Here is a 23,068-nt window from a genome sequence, read left to right as displayed (position 1 = left end):
TATACTGAAACAACAAGAAACCCATTAAATAAAATAAAATACGTTCTGCCAGAATGAGGACTCACTATCCTATTGAAATAGGCAATATTTTGGAGTGAAGGAAAAGATAGTGTGGCTCAAAATAATGAAAAATGTTTCCTTCTGACTAGAGTGAGCATATTGAAATCAGAAGACAGAGACTTCCAACACTCAATAAAGTGCATAATAAAAATGCTTTAAAATATTGCTGCTTAGAATATTCCTCTTCTAGAGTGTATTTATATGCAGCAATAATCCCTATCAAAGACCAGAGCCCCATTAAGAGATACTCCTTATTACCTATTGTCAGCATCCTATCCTTATTCTAAGGAATTAAAGTTTAATTTTGTTTGTGGCAAGTGTTTTGGAATACAGTTATGGAATGGTCCAGTCATTTCTTCATTTATTCAATAAATATATATCAAATGGCTTCTATGTGCCAGGCATTAGAGGCATAACAATAAACAATGACATGTTGTTTTCTCCTGCAGCCTGATGGACCTAAGATCTCGTAGAACAATAGTTAATATTTATCGAATACTTTCACAGTAAACATTTCACATTGCACAATCTTATGCAATGCTTGTAATAGTCCTATGAAATAGACATTTTTTTCATACTTTGTGCATGAGGAAAACTAGAGTCAGAGCTTGAGTGATTTGCCCAAAGTTACAAGCTAAATAATGGTTGAGCCAAACTTCAGACAAGGTCTGGCTGACTTCCCCAGATCTCTTTTTACTATGCCTTATCTCACTTTCCCATATACTGTGGGTGTTGTCTAAGAAGGAAATGTAAAATAATATCCTTGACCTAGAAACTCCTTCTGTACCTTATTTACAATTTCCTGAAATCACTTGCTCTGTGTAGACACAGCTAACCTTCCTTTAGACCTTCCCTCTTTCTTTCCCAGATTCCCTGTAGACTCAATGAGGTAAACAGACCAAAATCTCACTCACACAATTCATCAAAATTAATAATCTGAAGGATACTCTCACTGTAATTGTCCTTCATTTTTTTTTTTTTTTTTTTTGCGGTACGCGGGCCTGTCACTGTTGTGGCCTCTCCCGGTGCGGAGCACAGGCTCCGGACGCGCAGGCTCAGCGGCCATGGCTCACGGGCCCAGCCGCTCCGCGGCATGTGGGATCTTCCCAAACCGGCGCACGAACCTGTGTCCCCTGCATCGGCAGGCGGACTCTCAACCACTGCGCCACCAGCGAAGCCCCTGTCCTTCATTTTTACCTGATTCTTTTTCTTTCTGGTCAGTACTGCTTCCTCTACACACAATACAAAAACTGCAGCAGCATCCCTTGCTCTTACATTGAATATTATTAGTATGTAGAGTTACTGTTCAGAATTACTTTACAATTATCAATTTATAACAGTTTATTAATCGATAAATTTGAACTATTTAAAATCCAATAATTACTGCCACATTAAACCGAACATGCTTTGTAATTTGCAAAATGTTTGCAAATATATTATCTAAATTAATCTTTACAAAAAGAACTGTTTGACACAGCAGTTTTGGCACAGTTTATGTTTGCCTTTCTACCTTCCTCCTCATTAAAGGAACTTGTCCTAATAGTGTGCATAACTCAATGAAAGGAATTAGAAACCAATAGGCCAAGAAAATGCTGAAATGTACATTTTTCGAGACAAACTTTAGAAGACATAAACAATGTGCACAGGTTTCAATAATTTTAAATTAGGTTATATTTAAATATTAATGATAACAAAATAAAAAGCTAATATCCTTCCATAGATCATTTCATTGATTTCCCTGCCTCCTGAAGGATTTTTTTTTTTATTCTTCACATTTATTTACCTGTTTCTATTTCTCTCTGATCAGTTCTGCTTAGTAAAAGAAATAAAATAAAATTTAAATTTATAAGTGTAGATTTAATACAGTTTATAGAGATGTGTAGTTCTCACCTTCTTACATATGTCCAAGAGAAATAAATTGGTCATAAATCAATCCTGGCATTTAAAAATTATCTTTTGAATATTTTTCCTCTTTCAAAGATATTTTAAATATCTCCTGTTGCTAGGTTGACCCATTTCTGCTATGTTTTCTCTAAGAATTCAACTCAATTTCTTTCTAGAAATAAATGATTTTTCACTGTAAAATAACCTATACACCAAAAGGGACAAATATGTTTTTCCTGGTCCATGTAGTACCAACTAAATATTTTTACCAGTCTCTGCAAACGTTAGGATTCTGGCAAATTGGGGGGGGGGGGGGTAAATATAGTTTTTAAATCCAACATATTAAAAAAAAATAAGTAATACCTTTAAATGTCATTATGATGCAACAAATAAGTACCATTTTATTTTTGCTGTTTTGGATAATATTTAAATATATTTATATATTGATTATCATAACATTACATATTTTCTTTTCAGAATTGCTTTTATGCTCTATCTTAAAATTTTACATTCTATTTTATGTCTTGCGTTTTTTCTATCCTATTTCTTATATATTCTTTGAAAACTTGATTTAATATCCTTTCAAATTGAAGGGCCTACTGTGTCCCAATTGAAGAAGTCTCTTTCTAATGCCCTGGAACATTAAAAAATTTGTTATACCTCCACCATAATGCCCTGCCTGTCACCACCAGGCCCATTCCCACTGTGATGTATTTTACAATGCTTTTTTTTTTTTTTTTTTGAGGTACGCGGGCCTCTCACTGCTGTGGCCTCTCCCGTTGCGGAGCACAGGCTCCTGACGCGCAGGCTCAGTGGCCATGGCTCACGGGCCTAGCCGCTCCGCGGCAGGTGGGATCTTCCCGGACTGGGGCACGAACCCGTGTCCCCTGCATCGGCAGGCGGACTCTCAACCACTGCACCACCAGGGAAGCCCTGCAATGCTTTTAATTAAAATTAGCAACATGCTTTCAAGTTTAATAGCATGTAGATCCAAAAAAGTTTCACTGCACTGACTTGTGTACACATAAGTGTTCCTATTGATCTGTGAAATTCTTAAGGGTAAGCAGACTATGTCTTTCTTACAGATTCCTTTATCTGTATGCTTGGTCGCAGATGGATTTACAAAGAAGATGATGAAGCTTAAGTCATGGGACCCCTCACTTACATGGGGCTATTTCAACGTTCTGAAACCTCACCAGTATAATCACGTGGTCATAAGTTTTTGCAGAATTTATAAAAGCAAAATATTTTATTTAGACTGCTGCATAGTTTCATAGCTTAGTTTATATTAGTAATTTTATCTTTTTATCTTTAAAGATAGTTCTCCAAATTTTAAAGATTTGGCCACACAAAACCTAGATTCTTCCTTATAAGGAGTAATTATTTACTTTCTGTTAAATGAATAAAAGAAAGAAATGAAGAAGGGGAAAGGGAATGAATATATTATTAATCAATACATTTTAATGTCTAAAAATTAGCATTTCTGGCAAAATTTTTCCATAAGCCACCAACAGGCAATGCTAACGTATAACTCTTGTACAGTGTCTATGCATTTACAAAGCCCTTATACAAATATATCTTTTATTAAATCTTTCTACCAGCCCTTCAAGTAAATTTAATCTTCAATTTAAATAATTGACATTGAAATGTTCACAGCTGTGCTATTTGTAAAAAACATATTACTATGCTCAATTATTAAAAAGTTAAAAACTAAAACATATGAATTGAGTGACATGCTCATGTTTCTTACCATGTCAATACTGGGAGGCAGCTGAAGCCCTGATGCAGAATCTACTCTTTTCATTACAACATGGGGTTTACAAATGTACATAAAAAAACTAAAACATTCTACAAATAAGAAATATAAAATAGGGGCTTCCCTGGTGGCACAGTGGTTGAGAGTCCGCCTGCCGATGCAGGGGACACGGGTTCGTGCCGAGGTCTGCGTACTGCAAAAAAAAAAAAAAAAAAAAAGAAATATAAAATAAAATAGAATTGGTAATATTGTTGACCCCAAATGATGAACATTTTCCCTTCCTTTTCTTCCCTTTTCCTTCTCTTCTTTCTCTTTTCTTTTCTTCTCTTCTCTTCTCTCTCATCTTTTTATGCAGGTGTTTAATATTCTCCAACTGCCATAAAGTTAAAGCTTTTTTTGAAAATTGAACCTAACCTCTACTGAACACAAGATGAAAATGTGGTTGCTGGTCAATCACCTTGTGATTGTATCTTTTACAACCTGTCTATCAGGTAAGAAATATCCTTTGTATAATCTCCAAAAATTATGCCAATGTAAACAATATGCTGTTCACTTCATTGAATCTGATGTATAAAGTTAGAATTAATATTTTCTTTTGACACCTGGGTCAGACAAGTAAATTCATATATATTAAGGTTGGCCCTTGTTTTCTTTTCTTTTTTTTTTTTTTAAGTTTCAATTAAAATTCACAAGATTTAGTTAATCAGTCTTATATAGTGATGTGCTGGTAAATGTTTAAAATCTGGATCTCTGGGAGGAAAAGAAAAATCCCTGCTGTGTAGCATTTGCCAATTCCTATAGAGTAAGTCATCCTACTATTCTCAATTTCGACTTGAAATCATTTAATGTGGTGGCAGAAAAGATATGTAGCAGCTCACCATTATACAGTATGTTCACTATATAATTATAATAGACTTAACCTCATTAGCATACATAAAAGTAAAATACAGTAAAATAATTAGAAAATAATGGATTTTAAGCTTTTGTTACCTTTGTTCTTTTTTATTTATAAGTTAATATAATTTAATTTTTATTATTGGCTGGTCAATCTTATGAAAAACAATTCAGAAATAATCTACAGTGTATTCAGGGACTTAATAACAAAGCAGTTTTAAGAATGCTATAGTTTTAGGACAAACAAATACTATATTTCTATCTTTCAAAGACAAGTGTGAAAGATTCAGAAATATTTTCTACAAGGAGAGGTACGTTGTATTTTTATCTGAAGCAGCATGTTTTCTACAATCAGTTTTTTCTGATACCTTTGTCTCAATTACCTTAGGTCAGTGCTTGTTGAGTTGTTATTAAGTTCAAGACTTAGTTGGATATCATTTTATCATTTATCAGTCCCCCTTGATTGCTTTAATGATGAACTTGATAGGCATCTTATTGTATTTCTTATGTATTATTAAGGGAATAAAAAAGTTATTTTAATTTTGGGAGTAATTTTTATTATGATGACTTCAAAATCAAGAAAAATATAATAATTTTATCAGTACTTAAGAATTTTAATGACATTGATATAACCACGTAATTATACACACACACATATATAATTATATGCTTATATATTATATAAATATAAGAAAGAAAAATTTTGTGGTAAGGTTATTATTGCTGTATTACCTTTACGAATAAAATAAAACAAAAATAATCTTATTAGTACTGAAAATCCATACTAATTCTGTTGACCATAAATTTTAGTGCTACAACTATAAAATTGCAAAGACAAGAATTAAATATTTGCAAAGATATGGTGATACTTCAGCCTTAATAGTGACAGGCCAGTAACCTTATTTCATTAACTAATATCTCAGTTATCTGGGTAATGTTTGAGACCACAACCTGAAGAGTTGGGGATTAAGTTTTTTTCTTTTTTTCTTTTTAGAGTTTACATGGCACAGAAGGTATGGTCATGGAGGTAAGTTGATGAAAGGGTTAATTTTTAAATAGCTTTCCTCAAATAAATCATATTTCATCCTGCTTTAAGCTATTAATTCTTCAAACTTCAAGCAAGTGATTAATGTTAGAGCACTTGGAAATTTTGTAAGATGATTTACCTAGGGTCTTCAGGCAACTTGTTTGATTGCCAGAATGAATGAATGGATACACCACGAACAAATATCCAACTAGAAGATTGTAGCAGATGGAATATATTCAACACAACCTGTATTTTTTCCTGCATGCTTTGTAACAATCCTATGCTACTAAACTTTGAAGCAATATTTTCAATATTGTAAAAATCTAGCTTATTTTGAAAGCCTCCTGCTTTGCTGCACACAACTCTTTAACTAAAGTTAATGAACTTGGAACCTTAAGATTCAGTTTAATTAGAAACCAAAGACCTTGCAAAATTTATTGTTTATTTTTTATTGAATATAATTAGCAATCCTGCTAGTTTAGATTCTATTTCAACCACTGAACAGTTCTTGCCAGAAATATAGGCAATATAGTAGACTGCAAAAAAGAGAATCTAGAGTAAGGCCAGCCTGCATTTACATAGTCAACCTGGTATTCACTAGTTATGTGATCTTGTGCAAATTATTCAACTTCTATGAGACTCAAGTTTCCAACATGTAACAATCACAGGATTCTTGTGAGAACTAAAAAAATAATGTGACAGGGCTTCCCTGGTGGCGCAGTGGTTGGGAGTCCACCTTCCGATGCAGGGGACACGGGTTCGTGCCCCGGTCCGGGAAGATCCCACATGCCGTGGAGTGGCTAGGCCTGTGAGCCATGGCTGCTGAGCCTGTGCGTCTGGAGCCTGTGCTCCGCAACAGGAGAGGCCACAACTGTGAGAGGCCCGCGTACCGCAAAAAAATAAAAAATAAAAAATAATAATGTGACAATAGCTTCCAGCACAGTGACATACATAGTAAGTGCTCAGTAAACATAGTAAAACTGGTAACCAATAAAAGCCACAGCACAGTGGTAGGAGAATGAATAATTAGGAAGAATCACTGAGCAACCAATGCAACAACTTCCATGCCAAAGCAAGATATTCATGCCAGAGTGGGTCTGAATTTCCGTCTGTAGGGAATTAAGAAAAAGGACAGTCCTAGCATGAAGCACATCAAAGCTATTTCTGTTTCCTCCTTGTGAGTTAGAAATAACATTTAGGCTATATAAAGATCAGTGAGATATGTTTCTTGACTTCAAGAACCTTACATATAATAGGGAATAATAAAAGGAAGATTAACAGATTTATAAGAGAAATAAGCATTTTAAAACAATTACTTTGAGGAATAAATGAGTATTTAATGATGGAGCTAGTAGGTAAGGGAAACTCGAAGTATTTCAATTATTAGAAATGGAGCTAATTCTTAGAGGCAGTGGCACAAATAAAGTGCAGATGTGGGCAAATATGGGCTGTGTTAGATCACTAATTCAAAGAACTCTTGTTCTGCAGGATGTTAGTAGGACTTCATTGTCAAGTAAATTTGAGAAAGGCTAGTTCATAAAAGTTCAACAGTTTATTATTAAGTGTAATATATGTATTAGTTTCCTTGGACAGCTATAGCTATAATAACGTGCCACCAACTGGGTGGCTTAGAACAACAGAAATTTATTGTCTCACAGTTCTAAAAGTCCCAAACCAAGGAGATATCAGGGTCATGCTTCTGCTAAAACCTGTAGGGGAAAGCTCCTTCCTCGCCTCTTTCAGCTTCTGGTATCCCCATCATTCCTTGGCTTGTGGCAGCATACATAGGTAGACATAAGGTAGGTGTGGACAGATGCCTAGATAGTTATGCAAAACACAGTGTCTAGGGCTTCAGGGTTGGACCATAGGTCAAGGAAATGGTTGCCATCAAGAAATGTGATAGGCTCTTCTTAGGCAGGTAATGCCATGCTAAGGAAAATTTAGTCAACTTAACCATTCTGCTAACCAGATCCTAATCTTCCTTCTAATTATTGGATTTCTGCACATTCTCAAGGCCAACTCCTTATATTTTAGTTATGATAAATTACTGCAATGTTACCTATTACCCGTGAGACTAAAGAATTAGGGCACCAGAGTATTCAAAGCCTAAGCCCTAAATGTCCTTGTTCTCTTATCAGTGGGGAACGATTGACAATGAAGACAAGAAGCATGCTTTGAGACAATTTAAATATTGTTTCATTTGGAGGGTTTATTGTATTTCAAGAGAGCCTACAATACTCCCTATCCCATAACCACTGTAGCATTGTAAATATTGTAAAAATTCTAATATTAGACTGCGTTAAAATTTTGTTTTCATCGCTTTTTTCTAATAGATTTTTTTCCTGAGAATCTTATTACAGCATACTCATATAAAATTATGTTTGAAAACTATCAGATTGAGATGACATATTACAGAGTGAGAAATAGGATTTGATTCATAATGAATATAAAATGAATAAAAAATAACTCTCAAAAAAAAAATAACTCTCAGGCACAGACAGTAATTATACTTTCAATTTCCAGAGATAAAATAGGATAGCAAGGTTACAGTGGACCATCTCTATATAGTGAGAGGTGAAGTAATACCATTTAAGATCATACAACTAAGTGATTACACTAACCATGAAACTGAGAATGCTACTGAAAAAAGCAGCAGTTTTTGCCTGTTGCTCACATCTGTGAATTTGACAGCAAATATTCATACATGATTTCTTTTTTTCTGTTAATCTTCTTGATCAGATTTAAGAAATGAACTTACTTCTGCAATATATTACCACTATATGGTAGAAAATACACAAATTTGCATTGAGCAGATCAAAAAAAGAGTGAAGTGCTGTCTTCAATTAGCTTGAGAAGTCATCTATATAATTGTGTGCTCCTTTTTAGAAGAATATATCCAGTACAAAAAAGAGCATGTGTTTTAAAAATAATCTTATTTTTTTTAACATATTATCCATGTGTTTCTTGTACCCTTTAAGCCCATAATACTTCCAAAGCATGATCATTTGTCATCTAATTATTTCCATGGCCCTAGAAGAAAAGCAATGGATGGCTTAATTCTTGTTAATGGAGATTATAATGCTTATATTAATGGATCCTTTGCTGAACCTTGTGTTGTATTCCCCCTGAAAGTTCTTTTTCCTTGATCTGGGCTCCCTAGCTGAGCTAACAGAGCAATGAGCTCAGGTAGTATTCAAGGGAGTTATGAAGTTCACATTCAGAAGTTCACACTGAGCATTCCACAACAATTCAAAACCTTGTGTTGAGTGATTTATCTTCCCAGAGCCCAAATATGTTCTCAAAATAAAATGTATAGAGTAATTGGTAAACCACCTAATGGAATATTATGCATTATTTTAATCAGGCTCGAAAATTTTACAAAAGCTAGAAATGCACATTTATAATATATACTGAGTAGAAACACTAATGTGATGTGGTGTGTCATATTCTGCTTTTTGATCTAGAAAGTGGGCAAAGGGAAATATCTTAAATGTAATATTTTCTCAAGTGAAAAATAAATTAAATATTTTATTGGAAATTAGCTTCATATTTTTATCCCTTAAATGTTTTGTTGTCTCTTCCTATAAAGGGCAGATGGAAGCGGAGTACTAGAAAATATCTGCATATAATTTTGGAAAAGCACTTGTCATTGAGAAAAAATAGCTTGGGGCACTGATAATATACAGTTTGGCCTATAAACTTCAACCCAGCTCATCCCAAAAGTGTTTTATTTTTACATCTATCCTTTGAGGGATTGCCTATCAATAGATATAGTCCCATCATTATTAACATGTGGCATTCCATTATTTTCAATGGAAATATTCATTGCTGGTATCTTTTCCAGAAAAACAAAAAAAAACTAAGCATTATGATCATGATGAAGAAACTATAAACAATATTTTCAGTTTACTAAAAGATGACCGATTTTTATCTCAAAGGCATATACCTTAAAATCATAGAGTCAGAAAGTATGTTGGTAGATGCCAGGGGCCAGGAGGTGGGGGGGGTGGAGAGGGCGAATGGGGAGTTGTTAGTGTTTAACAGGGACAAAGTTTCAGCTTAGGAAGGTGAAAAATTCAGGAGACAGATGATTGTGAGAGTTGCACAACAGTGTGAATGTACTTAGTGCCACTGAACTGTACAGTTAAATATGGTTAAAATAGTATGTTTTATACTATGTGACTTACCACAATAAAAAAATATTAAGAAATAAAATAAAGTAAAAATGAAAAAAGATACACTATCAAAAAATATGCATTTTATGAAAATATGCAAATCTACTAATCTCTACCTCCATATTGATGTATGTTTATGTGCAACTGTCTTTGTTGTATTTCAAAGCACTGTACAGTACTTTAAATAATCAAGGCAACTTGGAATGAACAAAACTCACTTTATTTCAAAGTGATAAAAGTAGTTATTTCAAGAAGGCTAATAAAATTATAAATTAAATTGAGAATTCAGAATTATTACAAACCCAATACTGGCACTACCAGACGGCACTCTAGAAGCAGGTGCTAGCAGGCCAGGATTAACTATTTCTACATTGGAAATACAATACTGTTGAAGAATCTTTAGGTAATGAAACCCTGCACCTATTGAGATGAGTTCAAATTTTGTGAAATAGTGTGTAATCACCATTATTAAACGAAGTAGATACTTAATTAAGTTGACAGTCTTTTCAATTTGCTGCTTAATGCAAAATTTTCCGATGCAAGTTGGAGTCGACCTAAAGAAAAATCCCTAACCTTAAAGACCTGAAATTCTATTAAAAGTGTCTTTCATAGGGGACTTCCCTGGTGGCACAGTGGTTAAGAATCTACCTGCCAATGCAAGGGACAGAGGTTCGAGCCCTGGTCCTGGAGGATCCCACATGCCACGGGGCAACTAACATGTGCCACAACTACTGAGCCTGCGCTCTAGAGCCTGCTAGCCATAACTACTGAGCCCACGGTCCACAACTACTGAAGCCTGTGCACCTAGAGCCCGTGCTCCGCAACAAGAGAAACTACCGCAATGAGAAGCCTGCGCACCGCAACAAAGAATAGCCTCCACTCACTGCAGCTAGAGAAAGCCCACATGCAGCAACGAAGAACCAAGGCAGCCAAAAATGAATGAATTAATTAATTTTAAAAATAAATTTTTTAAAACAGTGTCTTTCACAGAGCATAACTTTTAAATTTTAATAAAGTCCAACTTATCAAATTTTTTTCTTTCATGGATCATGCTTTTGGCATTATATCTCAAAACTTCACCATATGCAAAGTCAGAATCAAGTCATTGACTGAATTAAGGACAACCAACACCTCAACAGATGACCAACAGCCTCACAGATGACCATCTAAAATTCTTATGCTGCCACTGATGTAACAAATGGAAACTCAAGATCTAATCCAGTGCAGATCAGGGGGTTTCTGCTTAAATTATATGCATAATTGCACCAAACATCCATTCCTCTTTAAATTTGATGATCTTTTCTATTAGTAATGATAGTAATACCATAATCATCAGGATTGTATATAAATACAATGTACTTAGAAGATATTCATGAGCTTTAAACTCCCCTAAACACTTTATTTTTAGTATTCTAAATATTTAGTCTATTTAGGTATTTTTTTTTTAATTGTTCAAAAAATTTCATACTAAACTCATAATTCATCAGGGCGTAAAGTGAGAATAGAAGTCATCTTACCTTCCAGAAGAGAATCAAAATATGTTAATAAAATTGAACTCCTCTGCTTGTCTTTGTAAGCTTTTTTGTTTTTTTTTGGGGGGGGGGGCGGAGTTGGGAAGAAACAACAGACTCTCCAGGGCAGCAGTGTTACTAAATTGCTCCAGTCAGAAAAGCTGTGCAACTGGGAGAGATTCAAGGAAGAGCTTATGAGATTGTCCAAGTGGGAAGAAAAAATAGCATATGATTTTTACCATAGATAAGCACAAGGTCGTTTCTTTCAGAGATTAGAATATCTAGACCCTACATCCAAACGAAGGTCTAGTTATCAGGGATTTGGGTTTCATTCCTCATTTTTCTCTGGTGTGCTATTATATCCTGAAAGGCCAGAAAACATTGGCCATCATCAGGAAAGTTATAGAAGCAAAGCAGAAAACATTATATGCATTTCTAGTTTTTATAACCTCAGGGATATGGAACTAGACACAGCTCAGAGCAGGACTTCAAGAGCATTAGCAGAGGACTTCTGTGAACACCTTGCACTCATTGTCTTACTTATGGCTGCAGTAGGCCTGTGAAGTCCTTAGGGCATGTGCCCCTATTCCTTTCTTTTTTTTAAACTGTAGATACCATGTAGAACAAACTTATATAAAACAACGGCTAGAACACTGCACAGCTGGAGCTAAATCCCAGTTTCTCTGGTTCCTCCAATTCTGATCCAGCAATTTATCTGCGGTCTGAAATAGAATGGTGGTTTTGGAATGTAACTAAGGTCTATAAATTCTTGAATGGCAATTTCAGCAAATTCCAACTAAAAATGAGGCTTCTCCCTTTGAAATATTTCAGGTCAGTTTAGAAAAATTAATGCTTCATACTGGGAGAAACTAACTGAAGGTTTTTGTTAGTCATCTATGTACACAGAAATATGTATTGACATAATGCTTATGGCACCATAGCTACAAGAATGAATAAAATTTGGCCCCTGAAGTTTTTGGAATTAGTCTAAGAGATGATATACATAAGATATTTAAATTAAATTTTGAAAGCATTGGCAAATTCATGAGAATCAGTAGTTATTGATTACTGACTACACGGGTTGTCTCAATGTAATTCTCACAATAGTCCAATGAGATAGATTTTATTATTATCCACATTTTATAAAGCATGATATTGAGTCTTGGAGACATTAAATAATTTTTCCAAAAGCACTGCTAAACAGTACTAAAGCAAGATTTAAAAGACGTAATTAAACTTCTTGTTAAGAGAAACTGGGAGAAAGCTTTTATCCTTAAGTTTGATGTTAGAACAACCAAAATTTCAGTGTAGCATTTGCCTTACACTCTCTCTTAAAAAGTAAATTGGAGGAGTGAACCATAGCTTTTGATCAAGCAGAGACATTACAATGATCCCATGTAAGACTATTCCTCATTTCTAGTCATATACATCAGTATTAATTCATTTGGGGTATATGGCTCTTAGCTGTGCTCTGTAAATGGTGCCACACTGATGACATGGGAGTGAATCTCTTCTCCTCATCCTGCTATGATGTGTCACACCTGCCCTTCAGAGAGGATACACAGTCAGGAACAACTGCTTCTCAACACTATTTTTGTGGTAGATTTTTTGTGTGTGTGTGGTAGATTTTGTGGTATTTTTGTGGTAGATTTTAAATGAGTTGGCCAGATCCCATATCATGTAATTAGTTTACTGATTGTTCTAGATGTTGCTAAGTACTAGTGCTGGTCACATGTTTAAAGACAAAAACAAAAATTAAACAAGAACTGACCCCCAAAAAGGACTCATTTCCCCAGAGCATCTAGAAATTCATTCGTTATGTTGTTCAAAAGTTGTTAAGTACCTAGTATGTTCCAGACCTGTCCCCAGGCATCTGCAATCTAGTGAAACAGAAAGTTGTATCAAGAATCACAGCAGGTGTGTTAAGTGTCATAAGCCTGATAGGGAGTTATGAGAACATAAATGAGGACCAACTAAAGCTAGGAGGGGTTGGAGAGGTGGCTTCGTGAAGGAACTAACGCTATGACTAAATCATAAAGGAGTGTACAAAGTTTTTTTTTTTTTTAGATTTAAACTTTTTTTTCTTTTTTTCTAATTTATTTATTTATTTTTGGCTACATTGGGTCTTTGTTGCCGTGCACGGGCTTTCTCTAGTCGCGGTGAGCAGGGGCTACTCTTTGTTGTGGCGCTCGGGCTTCTCATTGCGGTGGCTTCTCTTGTTGCAGAGCACCGGCTCTAGGCGTATGGGCTTCAGTAGTTGTGGCACGTGGGCTCAGTAGTTGTGGCTCACGGACCTAGTTGCTCTGCAGCATGTGGGATCTTCCCAGACCAGGGCTCGAACCCATGTCCCCTGCATTGGCAGGGAGATTCTCAACAACTGTGCCACCAGGGATTCCAGGAGTGTACAAATTTTGATAAGAGGAGAAAAGTCAGATGGTGATTCCAGAAAGAGGAAAAGTATGTGCAAAGTGTCAGAGGCATAGAAAGCATGACTTGCGTGAGGAGCCGTAAATAGTGAAGCATGGCACCGCAGAGTGCTTTTGGAGAAATGCTGAGAGATGGGCAGAAAAGAATTTTGAATAAAGAACCTGAACATTTTCCTCAAGATTATAGTGGCAAATATCTTTGGTTTGAATGAAAATGGAGATTCCATGTTTCTGACCTTTTTTTCAAAAAACTTTTTAATGTACCCAAATTATCTTTGATTTGTAAAATAGAACAATATAAAATAATTGTATTTTTCTTATAGTTTCTGAGGAAGACAAAGGATTTGGACCAATTTTTGAAGAACAACCAATCAATACCATTTATCCAGAGGAGTCACCGGAAGGAAAAGTTTCACTAAACTGTAGGGCACGAGCCAGCCCTTTCCCAGTTTACAAGTAATGTACCTCATTGCTCTTTTCAGAAAGAAGTGTTGGACTAAAGATTACAGATCAGCATCTATGACCCTGTATCTATAGAGAAAGCTATGGCATAAAGCTTTCTACGAAGTCCAGGAACATTAACAAAAATATTGTCATACAGGTTATTTTTTTAAAGTTGTTAATACCCAAATAGATAGTTTTCGCAAATATATGCAAATAATTCACTTCCTATTTCCTGCAGAGATAATGCCAGTGTCATTTGACATTATCCACTTAAAAACTGGCTAATGGAGATCATGCTATTAAGTAAGAAAATGGTTATATGAATAATATGCACAATTTAAATATATGCATTTGAGGATAAGCTGGTTTTGTATGTATTGGCCTGGATAACTCATACCTACAAATGATGGATAGTATTTCTATATTAACTACATTTAAAGAGCTTCTTACATAGATAACTCTAGAAAGCACTATTTTTTCAGTAGTCTCAAATCTATATTCCAGACAACAAAGCAAATTCCTTAAATGTCTCTACTTATCGGACAATCTATATAACATACCTCTTTATGTTTTTCTGGGGTACATATTTATGCTATCAAAAATAACTTTATAAAAAGTAACATTTGGTTCTCTTGCTTCAGAGTGTTCAGAAAAGTATACTAACAGTTTCTAGCCTGATGTAAAGAATAAGATTTAAAACTTAAGCAAATGCCAATGGATTTTGGTTCCAGGAAAACAAAGGAAGTGATTGATGGGGAAATTGGGTCTCTAGTGTGTTAATGTCACCTGAGTTAATTGAAGGTTGTCATTCAATAAAGTTGATTTTAGTACTAGATTTTTCTTCTCATGGATAGAAAAATAACTTTCTATTTTTATTAAAAAGTTGTTATCATGGAGAATACCCCTTCCCCCCATTTAATTATACTTGAACTCATTTTCTCTTGCCTCTGGCTATAATTACAAAAATTTTCTTAAAATAAATATAAATTTATATATAAAATCACCATCTCTTTAAAATTATTTTTATAATTTTATAAAAGTAGAAGTAGATATTTTATAAATTATAAATAACACATTTGTTCTGAAAATATTTGATGGGCTAGATTTATTTCTACCCTTAAGTCACATATAATGGGCATTTATGTACATAACTGTGGACATGGCATAGTATAACTAATGGGGGCTCTAGAGAAGATTTAATCCAGGTACAAAATTTTATAGGAGAGGAAGCTGAGTCCTGAATAAGTAAGTTGACTTGCTCTTCTCCAGAGCTAGTAAATCACAGATCCAGGGCTGCAATACAGGTTTTATGACTTTCAAAGAAACATATAATTTTTTTCAGTATTTATCTATCTAGACGGGTCAATAGCATTTCAAAAACTATTTCAGTGACGGTTATTCTGTGACAGTTATTCTGTGACAGTCTGTCCTTGACATTCATACATGGAACTTAAGCAAATCAGCCTCCAGGCTCCAATGGAAGAGAAAAGAACAGCAGAGGCTGTTCTCAGATAGTGTTCTACGAACGTGTACTTCTCTTTGCTGCCGCCACTACCACCATCCAGCAGAGACAGTAAAAAGCAAAGTTTTACATCAATAAAATTTTGTACATGTTGATTAGCACCTCTCTCTAGCTCCCTCCTGCTAGTCCCACTTAGTCTTCTCATTAAAATATAAAAAAGAACAATGAAAAGCAAAACTTTGCTTGGAAATACATCACCAACTCCCCCCCAAAGGTTGCATCAGCACATAAGTCCCCAGGACAAGTACGGCCTGATTATCTACACGTTAATGTAGAGAGCTGAAGGGGAGAAGTAGACGTTTAATTGTTAGGAAGGTGATCTGCATTTGACATCAAAATAAAAAATATTCAGCTCATGATGCAGCTTGTCTGACAACACTTGCAGTTATGAACTTACTTAATATTACTTAATATTCAGGGCAAGCCATACTTACCTTGGTAATCATGTAATTTGTCATTCACATAGTACTTTTATATTTATGGCATGTTCTATGATAATTTGTTATTTGTGGCAACATCATGAACGTTACAACAGGGAACTTTACCTTTCACTCATCAGCCTTGAGGTTTTCATTATCTTGCCTTGTCTCCCACAATAACAAGAACGCCAATAAAAATTGTGTTTAAAGCTGTGTAAAAGGAATTACAGCAAAGGTGAATCTTCCTGAAAATAAAATAGACCTGTGAACTTACCTTAACACAGCCAAACTTAATCATTATATAACATCAAGGGCAGAATCAGTCCCACTGGGAAGAAGTTAAAGCAATAAATAAAAATTTAAAGTAAATATAATGAGGGGGCGTAAAACATAACAATGGGAACTGCCTAACAAAGAAACCCATTGCCTTGGCAAGTACTAAGTGACTTGACATTGGATGGTTCAGTCAGGGACAATATTGCCATCAGCTGGGGTGAGGGGGATGATTTATTCATTGGGTTGGTATTTGGTAGGTTTTCAGAAGCAAAGCACAGTTTTCTGTTGTTCGCTTTTGAATTACTTCCTACACAGTAAAAATTAAAACTAAAAATGTTCCAGTAATTTGATTTATTAAAAAATATTATAAAATCATTAGACCTCTTTGGCAAGATTCTGACCCTAATCAGAATTGTGCAGCCAGGCAATGAATGATGGGACCACAGCCCACTGGTTCACCATGGCTCGTCTTATAACATTGCAGAAGACATGGAACCTTAACCCTGATAGAACATGAGTATAAAATTATGCAGGTGGTCAACTTAATTGACAATTATTTTATATATGCAATCTTCTCATCATCTCACCAAGAAACTTAGATTCCTGTTTCTAGTTGGTTTATTCATAACGTCATCTCCATGTAAATATACCTTCAATAGTGTACTTGTGGCTTGGAAACGAAGACCCAGTTGACTTTAATCATGTTCAAATAGTGTGATCGACCTCTAGTGGTCAGAATATGACATTTACTGAGAAGAATCCTGATTTCAATTAGTATGTTTTTTTCAAAAATGACTCATATTTAGAATCAGATATTGATATTTTATATTTTATTTCTGCTATAGGAATGTTCTTAATATTTTATACAATATATCTATATGCATTAATCTAAACTAGTGCATAAAAGATTATCATTTATAATCCATGTATATCTGCTAAGAAACCAGTTTATGCAGCAAAATTCAATGAAATATTTGTCCTTTGGGATGCCTCATGAAAAAAAAGGAAATTATTCATACACTTGAACATTTACCTTTCTGTGCCTGAGCTGAATTATAAATCATGAGCCCAGAGGCACAGAATTATAGGATGTGAATAAATACCACTCTGAGTCAACTACTTAATCACCTGACTTCACATGGAGCTATACTCATATTATTTTAGAACAATGTTAGCCCAGTACACTGTTTGCAGTCCTCTTGGCCTTTGATATGACATTTATTTCTTTTTTTCACAGATGGAGAATGAATAATGGGGATATTGATCTGACAAGTGATCGGTACAGTATGGTAGGAGGAAACCTTGTTATCAACAATCCTGACAAACAGAAAGATGCTGGAGTATATTACTGTTTAGCATCAAATAACTACGGAATGGTCAGAAGCACTGAAGCAACCTTGAGCTTTGGATGTAAGTAATTGTAACTTTAAAAAGGGCAAATGCATTTGGGAGAAGTAAAACTTAGATGTTATCATAAGAGTTTAACAAAAGGAGAAATCAAGAAAAAAAGAAAGTGAAGGACTCCATAGATGAGGTGTGTCTTACCAGATTAGTGGGCCTTAATTGTGTGGAGAAGAAAAAATTTCAGGAGAGCAAAATGTCACGAGGGGTGTTATGAATGTACTTGAAGTAGTGAAAGATAACACTGGAAAATAAACTAAGGCCATGTTCAAAAAGATCTTGAATAAGTTTCTAAAGATTACTATCAATGGAAATGCTAAGCTATGCATTCTCAGTGGGGGTGATATCACCCCCAAGGTAGTGAAAATTGGTTTTTGCGGTGGGGGGAACCATCTTAGATATTACAACATAATGGTCTATGGCTCTCCAACGCTCAGCCCCACCCAACAAAACTTTTATTCCTTACTATTTAATTTTTCTTGTTAAGAATAAATTAAATAAAATTTCTCATTTTGGGGACAATAATAATGAAAATATTTTGAGAAACATTGTGGTAAACTAAAAGTTAGAGGTTATTCTGAAAGAGAAATGTGTGTTGGGAGAGGAGCTGGACTAGGTGTTCTCCGTGCGTGATTTTATGTCAGCGTTTAAATATTCTACAAAGTGAATTATAGGATGAAAGTGACATTTTAAAAGGACCCAAGTGGTAGTGATTACCAGGAGGGAGTGAGACAGGGTCAGGAAGTGCAGTCCGATTAAATTGGTGTGGTGACAGTGGGAATGAAAATAATAAACTCAGTCCTTGAAGAAATACACAACAGATTGCATTGCATTGAAAGAAAAAGACCTTCAATATTTTCTTAAGGAAAGTCTAGTCAAAAGGCAGAAACATTCTGCTCTCTTTAAAATGGGATGGGCGCAAGTAAGACCAATTTCAAGGATGGGAGGAAGCATTTAAATTGTCGCTTCACATGCAGAGGTGACATTAAGTTATCCACAGTGAGATAGATGTCAGCTAAGTTTTGAGGACAGGGATGGCATTCCAGTGAGGCATCAGGACAAGAAAAGTAGATTTGAAGCGTTCTTTGCAAAAAGGTAGTTATTGGAATGATAAATTTTCAGGGACATAAGTATACTGAGAGAAGTAAAAACTAGATTTTATAATTCGAGTACTGATCACATGTAAGGAATAAGAGATGAGGCAAGACTGAAACAGAAAGAGAACCAGTAAAACAAATGAAGAATCAAATAGTAGGCTATCAAAAAACCAAGCAAAATGTGAGTTCCAAATACACAGGAGAGAGTAGAGGAAATAAAACAGGAAAACCCAGAATTTGGAAAAGAGCAAGAGATAGTTGACCTTAACATTCCTCATCTAGCATCCTGCCCTTCATCTTTATTCCTTCTCCCCATTGGAGTCCTCCCTAAAACTTTCTCTGGTAGAGCCCTGGGTTTTTCTGAACACACTATTTCCAGATACTCTTATGGAGATTCTTCCTAAATCTGAAACAAAGTTTAGGAAATGCTCAATCTTCAGGGTTGTCCAAATAGTTATCAGGTGCTACCAATGTCCATACTCTTCTGTAGTGTGTGCACATCCCAGTGTGTGTAAAAGGGAATTAATTGACTTTGATAGGTTTCACCAAACCAACAGAGAACTATTGTATCTAAAAGTGAGTTAGTAGCTGAAAAATAAACTTTAATGAGTATCAATCTTTCTATTGCCCAGAGAGTGAATGTTCTCCTTTTTGTTTTCATGATTAGATCTTGATCCTTTCCCACCTGAGGAACGTCCCGAGGTCAGAGTGAAAGAAGGGAAAGGAATGGTGTTGCTCTGTGACCCTCCATACCATTTCCCAGGTAAACTTAGCTCTTCTGTGATTATAAGCACCTAGGAAATGAAATGGGGAAGTTTCTGTTTTCTATTTTTTTGTTTTATTTTCTTAATAATAATGGAACATTTATAATTAAATAAGACTCAATATTTGTGTAACCTTATAATGCATGACTTACTAGTGATTATAGATGCTTGCTTTTTTAATTCCTTAATAACTGGGCCTTAATTCCAAAAAATCTATGGTCATTTCAGTTTATAAACAATATATATGTTGGATTATGTCCCTATTAAAGTTCCTGGTACACAGGAGAAAACACTGTAGATTTTCTACAAATGACCTCTGAAATAGAATAGTACCAAGGAAGAATATATAATCAACCATTTTATTAACAATTTAGCATCTACAGTATACTGTGAACTGTAATTAAACACTAGAAAGGAATAAAGGCATAATAAATTATTAATCTCTGTAGGAGTACCAATCCAGAAGAAAGGGGCTAAATCGAATGTCACCTATTAGAAGATTCAACTTTTGAATTCATGTTTTCAGTAATTTGATATGGCTAAAAGAAAAGCCACCAAAGTGTTAATTAAAAGATGAACACTGCATACATTTCACTTGTTTTATTTATCAAATATCCTCTTCAGACAATATATTAATACCACTTTTCTCACAGAAAAAAATGTTTTGGGTTCTTATAGTTTTAATATTATGTCATAAAGACATAAAATATTATATCTTTAAATATCTCCGTAGAGAATGATTCATAACAGGCTAGTATAAATCATTTTCTATGGAATATATTAGTGTGGCATATATATACATATATATATATATACTATTCCAATTATGTATATATAAATTCAAATTTTTTTGATCATTTTCTTTCTAATAGCTATGGGAGAAAGATAATTAATTGATAAACATAGGAGGAATTTATGAATCCAAAATGTTGTAAAAAAAATTTCAAAGAGGGAGTAGTCTTTTTTTTGAAGAACTGACAAAACTATGAAAAAAAAAATCCTATCATGTTCATAGTGTTTCCCACAAACCGAATGACCATAAGTCACCAGTGTCTACATTTGACCATATTCAACACTGGATGGGCTTCATTCAATCACTCATTCACTCAACAAATCTCTTGTGAACACTTGTTATGTATCAGGCACTGTTTACACCACAGAAATACCTCATTGAGCAAAATAGAAAAAGCTACTCTCCCTCAGAGACCTTCTACAGGGAGAGAGACAATAGACAAGATAAATAGTTAATAGACATAGCATGTTAGATATTAATAGATAAGTGAAAGGGAGAAAAAATAATCCAGGAAAATGGGAAGAGGAAGTGTTGAAGGGATGACTAAACTTTTATAAAGGGCATCACTGAGATGGTAACTTTGAAATAAAGCCTGAAGGAAATGAAGAAGCTAAAATGAAGATATTTGAAGGAAGGACATGCCAGATATATGCCACAGCAAGAACAAAGTTCCAAAATGGGAGTATGGAGGAAGACAAAGTGAGCCAGGTTGCTGAATGAGATACAGGGTAGCAAGGAATGAAATTAAAGCGATACAAGAGATATATTGGTTGGAACCTTATAATCCATAGCAATTACATTGGCTTTTACTTTGAGTGAGAGTTACATTGAAGGGATTTAAACAGAAGAGTCATATGACATCACTTAAGTTACAGAAAGTTAAATCTGGCTACTGCTGTAAGAAAAGACTCAGGGGAGGGTAAAGGTGAAACCAGGAGATCAGTTCAAAGGTATTGCAATCATCTGGGCAATGAATGGAGGACCAGAGCAGTGGCACTGGAGGTGGAAAGAAATGGTTAAATTCAAGATATATTTTGAAGGAAAAGCCAAGAGGACTGGCTGGTAGACTTTCTGTGAGATATAAGAGAAAAACAGGAGTCAAGGATGACATCAAAGTTTTTGTCATGAGCTCTTGAGAGGATGCAGCTGCAATTGCCTGGAGGAATAGCTATGGACATAAGAGTGAGGTGCCTGATTTAAACTTTCAAAAGGAGCTGTCAGATTGGCATTTCTGTGAATGTGGAACCCAGGGGCAACATCTGAGCTAGGAATATCAGTTTGTGATACATCATTTTATAGTTTTAAAAGCCATAGGAATGCATGTGATAACTTGGGGAATTAGTACAAATAGAAAGGGGGAAAATGTCCAGGGAACAGGCTTTGAGATTTTTCTGAGATAAGTCTTGTTTTCAAGTCTCTGTGACATCTTTACTACTGTGCCGAATGAAGAATTTCATGGACCAAAACAAGGTTGATAGAAGCTTCAAATCATTAAGCGAAATGACTAATTACCTCTTCATCCTGATAAAGATACATATGTTTATATGGGCAGGGGCAGGGCAGGGAATTAAGTAGGTCTTTTAAATAAGCTGGAGAAACATCATTAATCATAGAATAGAATCTGAGCTGCTCTTCATCTCCTTTTGTCCGCTTGTGTTCTTAGCGGATTATGACCTCTTTGAACATTAGACATGCCATCTTCAAACATAAGAATGGACATATGCTTCAAAACCATAATGTGTGTATGTATGTGTACTATTTTACCATCTCCATGCCATAAATCTATCTTCCTCCTATATGCAGTTAAGTTAAGGTTTTGTGTTTGCAGTTTAAAACTTAATGGCGTTGAAGGTGTAAAGGAACCTGCCTTTGGATTCTGAGCCTCAAAGAATGTTATATACGCAACTATTTATAGTTGTCAAACCCTGCTGCTCTACTTGGTGATCTGATAACCTAGGATTTAGTCCTTACTAAGTCAAGTCAACTTAGACATATCTACATCTCAATTTCCTTGTTTAAAATTTGGGAATAATAATTCCTGTGCCACCTACTTCATAGACCTTGTTGTGAGATTTAAATTTAATAATATATTTTTAAATGATAAAATGGATATATAATTAACATGGATTATTATTAAAGTAAATAAAATACATTTAGTACATTTAGTATTTTGAAACTTATTATGAAAGCAAATAAAGTACTTCTTACTCTACTAAGAATTTTTTATTCACGATTATAGCAATGTTGTCTTTCTCATTTATGCACAGGAAAACGATCTAGAAGGGAAGTCTCATGTTTACAATCCATTACATTTTTCTATGGATTTGGGTGTTCTACAGTTTCTTGCAAAGGGGAGAACTCTGATTTGAACCAGTTTACTTATTTATCAAGAATACTTATACGTAACTATATCAGTACAGATGTTGATTCAATTTTATAACAACATTTGATATACAACGGATTGCCTAATGCATAGCACAGAATAAGTGTCCAAAAAATATTTGAGGACTGAGAGAGTGAAAGAGTAAATAAATGTGTTCATTAAATTGGTGGATATGTAGTGATTACAATTTCATTAAAAGATAAATTTTCCTGTTAAGATTTTGTTTTATTAAATAG

At 34.7% G+C, this 23,068-nt stretch overlaps 1 protein-coding gene across 2 annotated transcripts in view; it reads left to right on the top strand.

Annotated features, from left to right (window-relative positions):
* The window catches only part of CNTN1 (contactin 1), a 371,087-nt gene that overhangs the window by 201,612 nt on the left and 146,407 nt on the right, over positions 1-23,068 (top strand). For both annotated transcript variants that reach the window (XM_079938240.1, XM_079938239.1), the window contains 5 exons: positions 4,056-4,191; positions 5,589-5,621; positions 14,057-14,189; positions 17,632-17,804; positions 19,560-19,655. In XM_079938240.1, coding sequence (XP_079794366.1) covers positions 4,131-4,191; positions 5,589-5,621; positions 14,057-14,189; positions 17,632-17,804; positions 19,560-19,655 — 496 coding nt within the window. In that variant the 5' untranslated portion in view covers positions 4,056-4,130. The remainder of the gene's footprint in view (positions 1-4,055; positions 4,192-5,588; positions 5,622-14,056; positions 14,190-17,631; positions 17,805-19,559; positions 19,656-23,068) is intronic.

The sequence above is a fragment of the Stenella coeruleoalba genome (assembly GCF_951394435.1).
Source record: "Stenella coeruleoalba genome assembly, chromosome: 11".
Classification (NCBI taxonomy): domain Eukaryota; kingdom Metazoa; phylum Chordata; class Mammalia; order Artiodactyla; family Delphinidae; genus Stenella; species Stenella coeruleoalba.
This window is presented reverse-complemented; position numbering and strand designations above follow the sequence as displayed.